Source organism: Dermacentor albipictus, chromosome 1, assembly GCF_038994185.2.
Source record: "Dermacentor albipictus isolate Rhodes 1998 colony chromosome 1, USDA_Dalb.pri_finalv2, whole genome shotgun sequence".
Lineage (NCBI taxonomy): Eukaryota > Metazoa > Arthropoda > Arachnida > Ixodida > Ixodidae > Dermacentor > Dermacentor albipictus.
The window spans coordinates 74,590,226-74,603,292 of NC_091821.1; the positions used below are offsets into that span (position 1 = coordinate 74,590,226).

Here is a 13,067-nt window from a genome sequence, read left to right on the forward strand (position 1 = left end):
AACCTTTATCAGGGGCGCCAAACAAGCGGAATGGGAAAACCTGCTCGAGAACCTTGGGAGCGACCATCACATAATAAGGATCAGCACGGTGGCGGACAACGTCCGGAGGAAGATTGGCACGGCTCGGCTGACGGACTGGGACGCCTTTAGAGCGCACTGCAAGCAGATCGAAGGCAGCATCGTTTCGGCGGAAGAGTGGAGCCAACAACTCAGGCGAATCCAAGACCTATACACGAAGGAAGTAGACAGGACGGAACAGACGCCGGAGGTGGACAAGCGGCTCCTCAGGCTATGGGAGGCGAGACGCGGGCTCACCAAGAGGTGGAAGCGCCAGAAACTCAACAGAAAGCTAAAAAAGAAAATTGCGGACATCACCAAGAAAACGGAGGAGTACGCGACGCAGCTGGCCAGACAGGGGTGGCAGCAATTTAGCAATTCGCTAAACGGCACCCTCAGTACGGCCAGAACGTGGCAGATCCTCAAGGCCCTCATGGACCCGAGCAAAAACAAATCCGAAGGCAGCAAGTCGATACAGAGGCTAGTCCACCAGTACGAAGGCACAGACGAGCAACTCCTTGAGGAAGTCCGGGTCAAATGCTACGGCAAAGAGCAGGTCGAGAGCTACAAGGAAGAATACCGCGGCGAAGAAAACCCTACTACGGACCGACCCATCATGAGAGAAGAGGTCGTCGAGGCGATAAGATCGGCCACCAAGAACACGGCGGCGGGGGCGGACAAAATCCGGAACTCGCTAATCAGAAATGTCGGCGACGAGGCCATCGACCAACTGACGGCCTACCTCAACAAGCTCTGGCAAGAAGGAAGAGTTCCGGCGGAGTGGAAACACGCCGTCGTTGTAATGATTCAGAAGCCAGGGAAGAAACTCCAAATAGAAAATCTCAGGCCGATATCCCTAACGTCGTGCCTGGGCAAGCTGTACGACAAAGTGATCACGAAGAGAATCCAGTCGCACTTGGAAAACGAGCGATGGTACCCGGACAGCATGTACGGTTTCAGAGCCAACCTCTCAACGCAAGACGTGCTGCTCCAACTCAAGGAGGAAGTGCTCGAGACGATGCCGAAAACGGGCGAAAATGTCGTCATGGCCCTCGACATAAAGGGGGCCTTCGACAACGTGAGCCACGCGGCCATCATGGAGGGCATCAACAACACCAACTGCGGGAAGAGAGTGCACGATTACGTCAGGGACTTCCTGAGCAACAGAACGGCGACGGTGGGGCTGGGCGAGCTGAGAAGCAACGTCTTCCCCACGCCGTGCAAGGGCACACCCCAAGGATCTGTCATATCGCCCGTCCTCTTCAACGTGGCAATGATTGGCCTGGCAAGAAAACTTAAGGAGATCCGAGGCATCCAGCACGCGATATACGCCGACGACGTCACAATCTGGGTCACCCAAGGATCCCTCGGAGAGAAGCAAGAAAAACTGCAGGAAGCGGCGACCTGCGTGGAAAACTACACCAGAGAAAGGGGACTGCGATGCTCCACGGAGAAGTCGGAGCTCCTCAGGGTCGGCAAGCACCCAACGCAAGCGACACTGGAGGTGACCCTCGAGGGACACAACATCCCGGAGAAGAACATGATTAGGATCCTGGGCATGTGGCTACAAGGCAGCCGGAAGTGCAGCCACACCATTAGCCTGCTGAGCAAGGCGGCGGAACAGGTGGGCCGCATGATCAATAGGGTGTCGCAAAAGAGATTCGGAATGAAAGAAGAAGACACTCTGAAGCTAGTCAACAGCCTAATTGTCAGCCGAGTCACGTACTCCCTGCCGTACCACGTGACGACCAAGGCAGAAAGAGAGCAAGCAGACACCATCCTTAGGAAGGCGTACAAGACGGCTCTGTGTCTACCGAGAAACACGTCGAACGAGAAGTTGATCCAGCTGGGTATCAGCAACACCTTCAGCGAGCTCGCCGAGGCTCTGCTGGGTACGCAAACCGCGAGACTCAGAGGCAACCCTACGGGACGAGCGCTCCTGAGGAGGTTGGGTCAGGATACGAGCGGACTGGCAGACAGATACGCGGACGTACCGGACCACCTCAGAAAAACAATTAATGTGGGACCACTGCCAAAAAATATGGATCCCAACTTACACGAAAACAGGCGAAAAGCTAGGGCCGAATATGTTGAGAGAACGCTAGCCCAGCTAGACAATACAGTATACACGGACGCCGCCGTATATCCACACGGAAGAGAACGCGTAGCCGCAACGGTAGTGGTTAATAGGGAAGGAAACCCCATCACGTATGCCACAGCAAAGGTCGCTGGCACAGCGGAGGCCGAGGAGATTGCCGCAGCGCTGGCGGTAGCGGAAGGTTATAGAACAGGCCGATCTCTCAACATACTGACGGACTCAAAAGAGGTGTGCAGAAACTACACGAGAGGCAGAATCAGCAAAACTGCCCTCAGAATACTCAGCGGAGCCACCTCCGCCGAGAAGGAAAAGCCCCGACACAAACTAATCTGGATCCCGGGTCACGTAGGCATAGTGGGGAACGAAAGGGCAGACAGCCTAGCTCGAGGTGAAGCGTTCCGAGCTGGGTGGCCGAATGCCCCGGAGACCCACCTACAGGCTTGCGAGGGGGGATACGCAGAGACCCTGAACTTACATAGAGGAACTAGAATTAGATATCCGCCACCACACAAAGACCTCTCAAAGGAGGAAGCGACCAGCTGGCGCAGACTACAGACAAACTCCTTCCCCAACTTACACGTGCTCAATAAGATGTTTCCGACACAATACAGGGCCACCTGCCCTTGGTGCGGTGCCAAACCTACACTTTACCACATCACCTGGGAGTGCGAACGCAACAAAGCATTCCACAAACACGAACACCCGAGTGCGGAGCAATGGGAGAGTCGGCTCACCAGCAGCGAGCTCACGGCCCAAAGGGCCCTAGTGCAGCACGCGAGCGATGCAGTGCGACTCAGTGGAGCCCTGGAATAGGGGCCCACCCTTGCTGAAGAGAAGTCTCCAGTCGCCAGCGCCAAGAAGATGAAGACGACGGAGACCTCATAACCGCGAAACTCTCGAAAGACTCAAAAGTTTTCCCTCCCTCCCCTCCCAGTGACTCTAGTGGCCGTGTGCATGCGCGCGCCGTCTGGCGGCTCGGTGCCTGCTGTCAAGAGTATAACAGTGCGCGTGCGTGTCCATACTACCTCGCTGGCCTGCGTGCTCGCTCACTGCTCACCGGCGCGCGTGCCGATTATCGTAATTTGCGTTCTTTGCCGCCAGGGGCGTTATCGGAGATCCTTGTTCGTTTCGCGTTCTGTCCAACTGCTGCAACGTCACAAAGTGGCAGTATGTAAAATTTCTGACAAGGGAGCGAGAGAGCTGCCAATCGGCAAGCAGTGAACTCCCCCTCGTACGACAAACGACCGGGGAGATTTTCGTTGTTTTTGGTGGCGTCAAAATGACGACAGGCTCTTGTCCATCATTTCGATTACGAGCATGTAATCTGCTAGGAGCAGAATGCGACTAGAGATGTGAAGTTCGAGCAGTAATCCACTCTGTACAAGACCGGTTTCGCATAGTACGAATGGTTCACCGCCTGCTGATTGGCTGCACTCTCACTCCCATTCTCACAAATTTTGCGTACCGCCACTTTGTCACGTTGCAGCAACTGAACAGAGTGCGTCGAGATCGTCGAAAACAGCGCCGAGATCGGACCAAGGGGATTGAAGATGCCCGCGCCGCTGCTTCGCGAACAACATTACTGGCGGCGGCCGCAAATTCCTGTGAACAGCGCGCTCGCGGGTGCGCAGCGAGCGAGCGAGCAGGCCAGCGAGATAGGATGGACGCGCATGCGCCCTGCGACACTCTCGACAGCAGGCACCGAGCCGCCAGACGGCGCGCGAATGCACACGGCCACGGGCTCGCACGGTCTCCAAATTTATGAACGCAACTGTACATCCCGCGCCAGTAGTACCGCTGTCGAATGCGCTGGTAAGTTTTGAATACTCCCGAGTGTGCACACTGGGGGTCAGAGTGAAACCACGCGCATATTTCAGAACGCAGACTTCGGGATACTATCAGCAACCACTGGCGGCCATCGGCGGTGTAATTGCGTCGAGGGAGTAGATCGTCGCGAATGGCGCAATCGTGGGCTCGACGACGTAACGCGCGAGTCGTTGGTTGTGCCGATGGCTCAAAGAGCTAATCTGTCATCGAGATGATCCAGTGGTCCTTGCGCTGTTCGGAAGCGATGATGCGAAGGTCGATGGCAGAAACGGGGTAAGCTGGAAGGAACAGTGTATATATATGCATATATATATGTAGACTTGTACGTAACGAATTACTTACATGATATTGACTACTTGTCATCCATTACATTTTTCCCTAATATTGTAATATAACGATTACTCTGCTTGCTCGGTAACGCTACTATAGTTTAATTACTTTTTTTCAGTAACCAATAACATGTAACCAGTTACCTTACTGATAAGACGAGCTGTAGCTTGTCTCATCAATAATGTCACGGTAAGAGCTTTGAGAACCTTCATTCGGCGGCAACTACCGTAGATCGCCCGAGTTCGTTACTCGCAGCAGGCTCGCGCATGTTCAGACTGGCAAACCCAGGCGCTCAGCATTTATGTCATCTTAACGCACCACCAAACGCTGGCCGACGAATTCAGCCGCTGCTGGTATGAGTCGAATACCGATGACCATTTAGGACGTGAATGCTAAAAAACCAAGTACGGTCGATTTTTTCCAATATTTCACTGGCCCAACCAGGAGCGTCTTCTCGAAGTATCAGCAACAATGAAATGCTGCGCTTCATAAAGGACCCAGAGGCGGAGTAACCTTATACGCTATAGCTAGATCCATACAGTTGCAAGACCGCATTACACCCTGTACGCTCATCGAGCGGGTTTTCAGTGTGGCTGCTGATGTCTTCACAACTAGAACGAGGGAAGGTGATCGGCCATATGTTTGGCAAGCAATAATTAGTGTAGATAAGCAATGTGTTAAGGGTTGCAGAGAACGCGCTGAAAGTACCAGGCAGGTTGGTTTTGTTTAGTACAGTGAATGTTTGTGTAATGCTGAGAAAAGTGTGAAAAAAAAAAGCTGCGTAAAACTAATCGATTACTTTTTGTCTATAACCTGTACAAAAATTCACTGACTGTGTTTAGAGTGTCAAGCATTTTTGCAATTTTCTCTTCCATAACGTTGTCTGTCTATTTTCGTTCTGCAGTGTCTCGTCGCCACGTGGTACCTGGCGTGCAACTTCCAGTTTTTCATCATCTCTATTTTCATCCTAATACCATTATACAAGTAAGTACAGCAGCGCTGACTGCATTCGTAAGCAGTCCATTCGTTGGAAGATGCTGAGGTTGCGGCGGAATATAAATCAAAATTGAAGCTTACAATTTGATAGTTACTGGCTACGAAACCCTCTTCCACGTATGATTGGGTTAAGATCCATTTAACCTAGCCGGCCATGCTCAAAGAATAATAAAAAAAGAAATTTGGTTTGAGTTTTACAGTGATAGTGATGCTGAGGCCATGGTTCAATATCATAATCTGTAACCAATAACGATATAACTGATATCATCCACAGGTGTAAAAGAAACAAAAATCTCGCCCACGCCAGAATTCGATTTCTAGTTCACCGGGTGCCAGCCGAGTATACAGCACAGACGCCACGCCAGCTGCATTTTTCAGTATAAATTAAAGTAAAATACTCCTCTCGCTCTTTGTCGTCTTTACAACCCCTATATCCCCACCCCTACGCACGGTAGCAAGCCTGAAACTCGCCTCTGGTTAACCTCCCTGTCTTTCCTCTCTCTTTCTCTCTCTATCTCTCTCTCTCTCTTAAGTAAAATAAGGAGTTTCTTTAGACCATCTGATGGTACCGGCTGCTTATTTTCTTCTATCAGTAATAAAAAGACAATAATGTGAAATAAGTAGAAACGACGCAGGTCCAGAATATGAACCCCGAAGAGTGTTAAAACTAAACGTCTTGGTGTACGTAGTCCGAGGTATTCAGGAGAATATACGTAGATATAATATGCGAAAACATGCTGCACTGTGCAATTGTACCCGAGAGAGAGAAATGTAGATAAAAGAGATGAAAGGCAGATAGTTTGACCAAAGTAAATGCCTGGTTGGTTACTCTCCACTGGAGAAAGGGCAGCCGCGGCCCAGTGGATAGAACGCCCGGCTCGGCTACGGGAAGTCCCTAGTTCGATCCCCACCGCCGGACTTTCATCGGCTTATAAGACGGGTACAAGCAGCTCCCCGGCTAGGCTTTTCCGGTGTGCATTGCATGGGAGTGGTTTGTTGAGATCGCTATGCCACCTCATTAAGAACAAACGTTTTTTTTTTCTCTCTCTCTCTTGCTGTGCATGAACCGAGACAAACAAAACACCAAGACTCTTAAAAAAGAAAATTCTGGCTTTCCCATGTTGACAACTTCCCAACAGGTGTCCTTCCAAGCGGCTGGAACTCCCATAGTTACCGAGCACCAGGCCGGAAGCGCACGTCTGCCTATTTTACTGTCGGCTATCCGGCGGCGACACTCGTCTGCCACCCACTGCAGCGGCGGGTGCTAGACTATTTCACCAAAGCTGTTGTGGGGACAAGGGGTGCCCAGAGACCCTCGCAAATCTCTATAGGGCCCCCTTTCCTGGTGCGTTCTTCCCGATTAGAAAAAAAAAAACGGTGGATTTCCGGTCGCACCGGGAATCGAACACAGTACCTCCCCCGCATATGAGGTGGATGCTGTTACCATTTCACCACTGCTGCACAAGCACACGCACACACGCTGTCGCAGAGCTTTTTCGCCAAGTGCTTAGTACGTTGTGTACACACACATCAGTGCAGCGCCTAGTACAAGTTGAGTATTCCCGTGTTGCCAATAAAATATAAACACGTCCTCCGGCTTCCGCTGTGCTGCTTTTAACGAGCACGGACCTAGAAGTTTGGCTAATGACAAAGATAGATATGGATCGTTTGCGTTGCTTGAAGTGCTGGAGACACCGCCTTCGTGTAGCGTCTCTGAGGCGCTAGGGAAAAGGATTGCAGCAGTTTCAACTTGCTGCGTCAAACAGCACGTAAAACGACGTTGCCAGTATCATGGGCGTCCTGGTGTGCCGAATGAGGAAGACATTAACTGAAAACTGGACGTTGTCGGTGCACTTGATTTCATGCTATGCGTCGCCTGCACGAGCGCTAACCGCATCTCTCCTTGTCTTATGATTCTGATACCCCTCCCCCCGCCCACCGCCCCCAATGACAGAAGCACCCTCCATGAAGGCAAGCAAATGTGATTAACTCACAGTGAGAGGCAAGCGTTCGGACCATGATGGCTGCAGCTACGCACATATCACTGTGAATGTACGGAGTACTTGCGCAGGGCTGGAATAACTTATTCTTGAGTTGTGACTTCGCACGCGGCCGTCAGTCCTTTCACTACAACGATGGCGGATGGCCTCATCAGGCGCATATTTAATAGGCGTCTCAAACCACGTCTCCGCATTAAAGCTGCCCGACGCCATTGGCAAAGCATTGTCAGCATTGTAGTTTCGAACACCTCACTTGCTTAAATGATAGGCTACTCACAGTTCGGAATTCGGGTTGAAATTCATCAGAATTGTGGAATAAATATGGCTCGCATCAACACTTGGTGCACCTTTCTGCATCAATTTATTATGCCCAGCGTGGTTTGTGCTGTATAAATAATGCGCATCAGTGGTTCTAAATGCGCCACAGTGGTAAGTAATTATATACATCATCAATCCATAGCTGTCCCACATTTATTTATACGAGCCGTATTTATTGGCCATCAGTGAAGTTTTGTTTACGAATTGTTACACCATTTCCTTAGTATTGTGCGCTTGTGTGCACTTAACCAGATGGCTTATTAATAAATGCGGCAATGTGAATTAGGTGGTAGGAGTCCGCTACATAAGAAATGCGATTTGCAGGTTACAATGGTCATTTTCTTGTTAAGATATTGCTGTGCTACGCATTACAGAAGCTACGCATAATGATTTTGAAACGTACTGAATAAAAATTTGATGGGCCGAATAATTTTATTTTTATAGGAAATATTGCAATCGATGCATACCGCTTTGAAGTCGATTGCGAAGGCGGTACATTATTCTCACTCGAATGCTATGGTAAAAAAAACTGAATCTGGGATTTTACATGCCAAAACCGCGATTTGATTATGAGGCACGCCGTAGTGAGGGACTCCGGATTAACTTTGATCACCTGGATTTCTTTAACCTGCACCCAATGCATGGTACACGGGTGTTTTTGCATTCGACCCCCATAGAAATGCGGCCGCCGCGGCCGGGATTCGATTCGATCCCGCGCTCTCGGGCCGAGTAGCGCAGTGCCATAGCGACGACGGTGGACGCTAACGTGTCGAACTGGGATTTATTCGAATCTGAATATTTATGAATGGTTCTTTGAGGGAAAAAGAATCTCTTTTTAGAAAATTACCTTGGGCAAACACGCCACCATTATTTGTTTTGCAGTTGGATCGTATCATTGTCAACGCAGGCCAAGAAACCATTGCTGCGCGTAAAGAGCGATCCCTTGCACTTGTTTCACGCTATATGTGACTTTTCTAGTTGGCCCATCGTGGGGCTGAGTGCAACTTTCTTGCTGCTGCTGGCCGGGAGCATCGTATCCGGCGTGATCACGTTCATGGCCGATCTTCCGCCGGGGCTCATATTCTACCCGGACCTCGAGTACGTATTCCTCAGCCGCACGTCTGGCACGCGGTTTCGAATAAGTGTTTGTTCGTAGTTTTTTTTTTGCTTAATTTATTGTTTTCTGTGTGCCGCTTCTTTAAAGCAGCTTTTGTCACTTTTATTTGTTCCTGGGTTGTCGGAAATGGTTTAAAATAAGGAGTGGGTGGGGAGTGCACGGGGAGTAGTTGAAGCAGAATAGTTAATTCGCTGCACTGTCCTGATGTAAACTCTGCCGGGTAGATCATTCCGTATTATGTTATACGATATGAATATGTTCCACGGGTGATAAACGAATACGGTGCGCGAGGAATAGATATATAGCGAATATAAATATTCGTGATTTAGCTACTTTATTTGTGACGTCAGGTGGTAGATTTTTTTCTCTCTCTTCCTTTTATTAATCACGGGCATTTTCCGCTGTTGTAAGTGGACAAACGATGACGATGGTTCTCTGAAACCATCATCGAAGGACTTTCCCTACGGCTCCTTTGACAATGTGTTGCATTGAAGAAAATACAGAAATCAGATGATGCTAATGAAATCAGCAAAATCAAATCAGTCTTATGATGCGCACTGTCCTTCCCTCCCCATGTACTTTAGTGAGTGGGAGCCCGCGTTGCGCAGCACCTACGATACGTGCTACTACTATCCTATGCATGAGGAAGGGGATGAGTGGTCGTTGAAGAGAGGGAGGGCAATGAATAATTGAGAGAGGAAATTAGAGAGAGACAACTAACTGCGAGCACATTCAGAATTGCACACATATCACGGGGCCGAAGACTCGCGTTATGCTTCACTGATGGCACTCAAGGCACACCTCATCTGTCCTGCGTATTTCTTACAACGATTATCGGCACTGTTGGCTGGACGGACTTATCAGTGGCCGCGGTCTGCTCAGAAATAATTCCTTGCTTCATGTTTGACACTTTTGTAGCACTGTGTCTAACCTGGTGACCTACGTGTACCACAAGCCTTACAACCATATTGGCCCCTACTGTGTCGGCGTATTTCTGGGATACGTCATTGTGAGACACCGAGACATCAAACTCAAGCCGGTAAGCGAAACTAAATGAATGTCGCTTGTTCCAAAAAAAAAATTAGTAGAGCACGGCAATCTTGGCGTTTCTATAGGATTTATCGAGCTTGTCTGTTTTCGTGTACAGCAAGCGTGCTGGCGTAAAAAAATGTGTGTTGAAATTAACGTCTTAGAAGGAAATTTTTCCACGCGAAGCTCGTGGAAAACCGATATATTCAAGTCCAAAATCAAACGTTGCTTTTCAGCCTTTCGAAGCGGCTGCCCCTGCAACTTTCGACAGATTAGGGCGAGCTTGACGGCTACCGTTGATAGACGCTGCACTAGAAGGGATGGCCTACAAACGCAAATTTTTTTGCTTGGAATAAATACTAGTTATAAGCACTACTCTTGTCATTGGTATAACCTCCACATAAGCTTTTTGCAATTAAATACCTTCATACTGATGTAAGGTACTCACTGATTAGCCGTTCTTTTGACGTTAAATGAGCAGATATGAGAACAAAAAGCTAAACATGAGGTGTGGAGAATTACCTCGGTGTTTTAGTTGAATTAACCATTATATTATTTTACCGTGGCTAAAACGCTACTTAGCCCCAACCTGAACCACGCCATGTACGCGAATCCTGGTCTGACAATCGTCGGCTTCCATCGCGTTGGATCACATACTTTCGGCTATACTTTCTATCGTGCCCAGTCTATTCCTGGGCATTCATGGATCTTTATGGCATGGCTATAGTCCAAAGTTCCCTCTTTCCTGCTTTCGTGTCATCATTTATGGGGCTGTTAGCAGAACTAATGACTGTGTGAGTAATAAAGACAACGCGCATCTGTACTTTCTCAGCAGACTGTGGTGGACACGAAGACGTAACGAAAAGGTGTTCATTTACACCTTGAAGAACGAAAAAATTTTCTCTATCGATCAAATGTAGTTACACCATACACAATGGAGTAGTAGGGGCCCTATAACCAAAAACTATACCAATATGTTTTTATTCCAATCTCTTGACGTCAAATTTGCGTAAACGCCAACGCAAGCACCGTGCGGTCATCCGCCAGTGTTGTCTGAACAGACCAATCAAACGCTGTCCTCGTTCATAGGAGGTCACTTCTGTTTGCTTCAAAAACGAATAACATTACCTACTCACAGCGGCTTGTCTAATCGTATTGGCTGACAAGAGTCAAGGAGCACGCTCAAGTGGAGAGGGACTCGATAGGGCCGAGCTACTGCAATGAAAGTCGATAACCGGAAGGAGAAGGTAGTGCCAGCGTCTGCGATTGGTCCGCTTTCCCTTACTTAGCTTGCGGTGGCTGATCTAAAATCGCGGCGGCATGCAACGGAACCTTAAAGGGACACTAAAGTGAAAAATTATTTGTTCTTATCAGTAAATTACCGTTCTACAACACTAAAAACACCACTCTTACAACGATAAGACGTTTGGTAGGCCAGGAGAAGCGCAAGAACGAAATACGGGTGGCGACGCCTACTTAAGTTCCCGCACCTAGGGGCTGTGACATCTTGGATTTTGAAGGCGTCTTCTAGGGCCTACTAATTATATATAGCGGTACAGCTTGACTACGTTGTGTTCTAAAGGAACCAAATATTAAACATGGGAAGTTTCGGGAACCTTTACTCAGCCAACGCGGCCCTAATGAGAAAACATACTTTGTAATCCCTGACGTCACGCTGACGTACCGGCGCTGGGGTTTTGGCACGAAATTCAAATACTGATACTTGGACCTTCATTTTATCATGTAATAATCAAACTGTTTTTTTGAAATGACTGCCTGCAGAGTTCTCAAACAATGCTTTATTAGTCTAAACTGATTTAGTGTTTCGCTTTAGTATCGCTTTAAGAATGACGCTGAAACGGATCCTCAGCAAAGAAGAGTTGGCAGAATGAGGTCGTAAACGTTCCGAAAGTGCTAGAAAACGTTACACGTCCATGCAAGAAGTTTTATTATACGCAGATAAACCCATGCTGTCCGGCATGTGCGAGTAGCCAGCGCCTGAGCGATCGGCGGCAGCCATCTTTTATTCCTTTCGGAACGGGGCAGCCTGCGGCTATTCAGAATAAAATTCAGTTTTGTTCGGCATAATAATGCATCTTTAATGCGTACACGTCACTCTGACGGGGTGAGTTTTTGTGGTTTTGTGACGTCGCGTGACAGGCAGGGGAAGTGGGTGCAGCCCGAAAACCTTTGACCGATAGCCGGTGGCTAATGGCGAAAACGCGTCTTATCAGAAATAACTTCTTTTTCTTTTTTGGATCAAATGATGCATAACCAGTTTGTACACGTCATATCAGATGGGGAGCTATCGCGGTTTTCGTGACGTCGCGTGACAGACAGGTCAAGTGGGGGTGGTCCAAAAAAGCTTTTGGCCAATCGAGGAGGGCTGATTACAGAATTGGAATAGAAAAGTTTGGAATAGTTTTACGTTATAGCGCCCTAGTTTAGGTTTCTTGCACAGCGTGCGTTTTTTCTCATCTCTTCCTGTTGTCCTGGGGCGCACAGCTCACGCAGGTGATCGGATGGTGCACGTCATTCTCGGTCGGCGTGGCCGTGCTGTGGGCAGCTTACCGCTGGAACGCCGAGCTGCCCAGCCCTCCGGTAGCCGCGCTGTACGCCGCCACGCATCGCGTCGCCTGGTGCATCGCGCTCGCCTGGCTCACCTTCGCCTGCGTCGCGGGACACGGAGGTGGACTATAGTGGTCATACGTATAGTTCTCGATGAGCTTGCCTTTCCTTCCCTTCTCACAGGATGTTCTCCAAAGCCCACGGATGTCTTTTATCGTAGTTTCGCTGTATATAGTAGTCTTACGAAAACAGGCAAAACTGTTCGCCGATGCCAAGAAACTGCTTGTTTCGCTATAAAGCGAACGTGACTTCGCAGGTTGATTGCGGCGTCGGTCTGGTTACGTAGTCGCAGCAACTTCAAATTGAAGAGCCTTAACTTCGTTGTGAACAGATAAACAGACTTCACAAGCATCCCGTTCGAAACGAGGCAGCGACTGGTGGCACCAAGATAGTTCTTTCTTCATTGTACGTCTAGTTAACCGCTTAGGATCCGAGGTTCGTGGTAAAAATAATCCAATGTACAGGTATTGCTATACCCATTAAGAGTAATGGGGCGTAAGATTTGAGGTGCGCCACGCGATGGCGGAGCGAAATATCTAGAAAGTCTGTGTACACTTCTGGCCAGAGTCGGGCCCGCAGTGACACAGCATTACGTGAATGCGTAATAATAGACTAACACAGGGCATGCATTGACTTTTTCGAAACTTCTAAAATATAGCTCTACACA

General features: G+C 48.9%; 1 protein-coding gene across 2 annotated transcripts in view; it reads left to right on the plus strand.

Annotated features, from left to right (window-relative positions):
• The window catches only part of LOC135903964 (nose resistant to fluoxetine protein 6-like), a 124,771-nt gene that overhangs the window by 97,506 nt on the left and 14,198 nt on the right, over positions 1-13,067 (plus strand). For both annotated transcript variants that reach the window (XM_065434477.1, XM_065434478.2), the window contains 4 exons: positions 5,217-5,296; positions 8,605-8,724; positions 9,662-9,782; positions 12,278-12,461. In XM_065434477.1, coding sequence (XP_065290549.1) covers positions 5,217-5,296; positions 8,605-8,724; positions 9,662-9,782; positions 12,278-12,461 — 505 coding nt within the window. The remainder of the gene's footprint in view (positions 1-5,216; positions 5,297-8,604; positions 8,725-9,661; positions 9,783-12,277; positions 12,462-13,067) is intronic.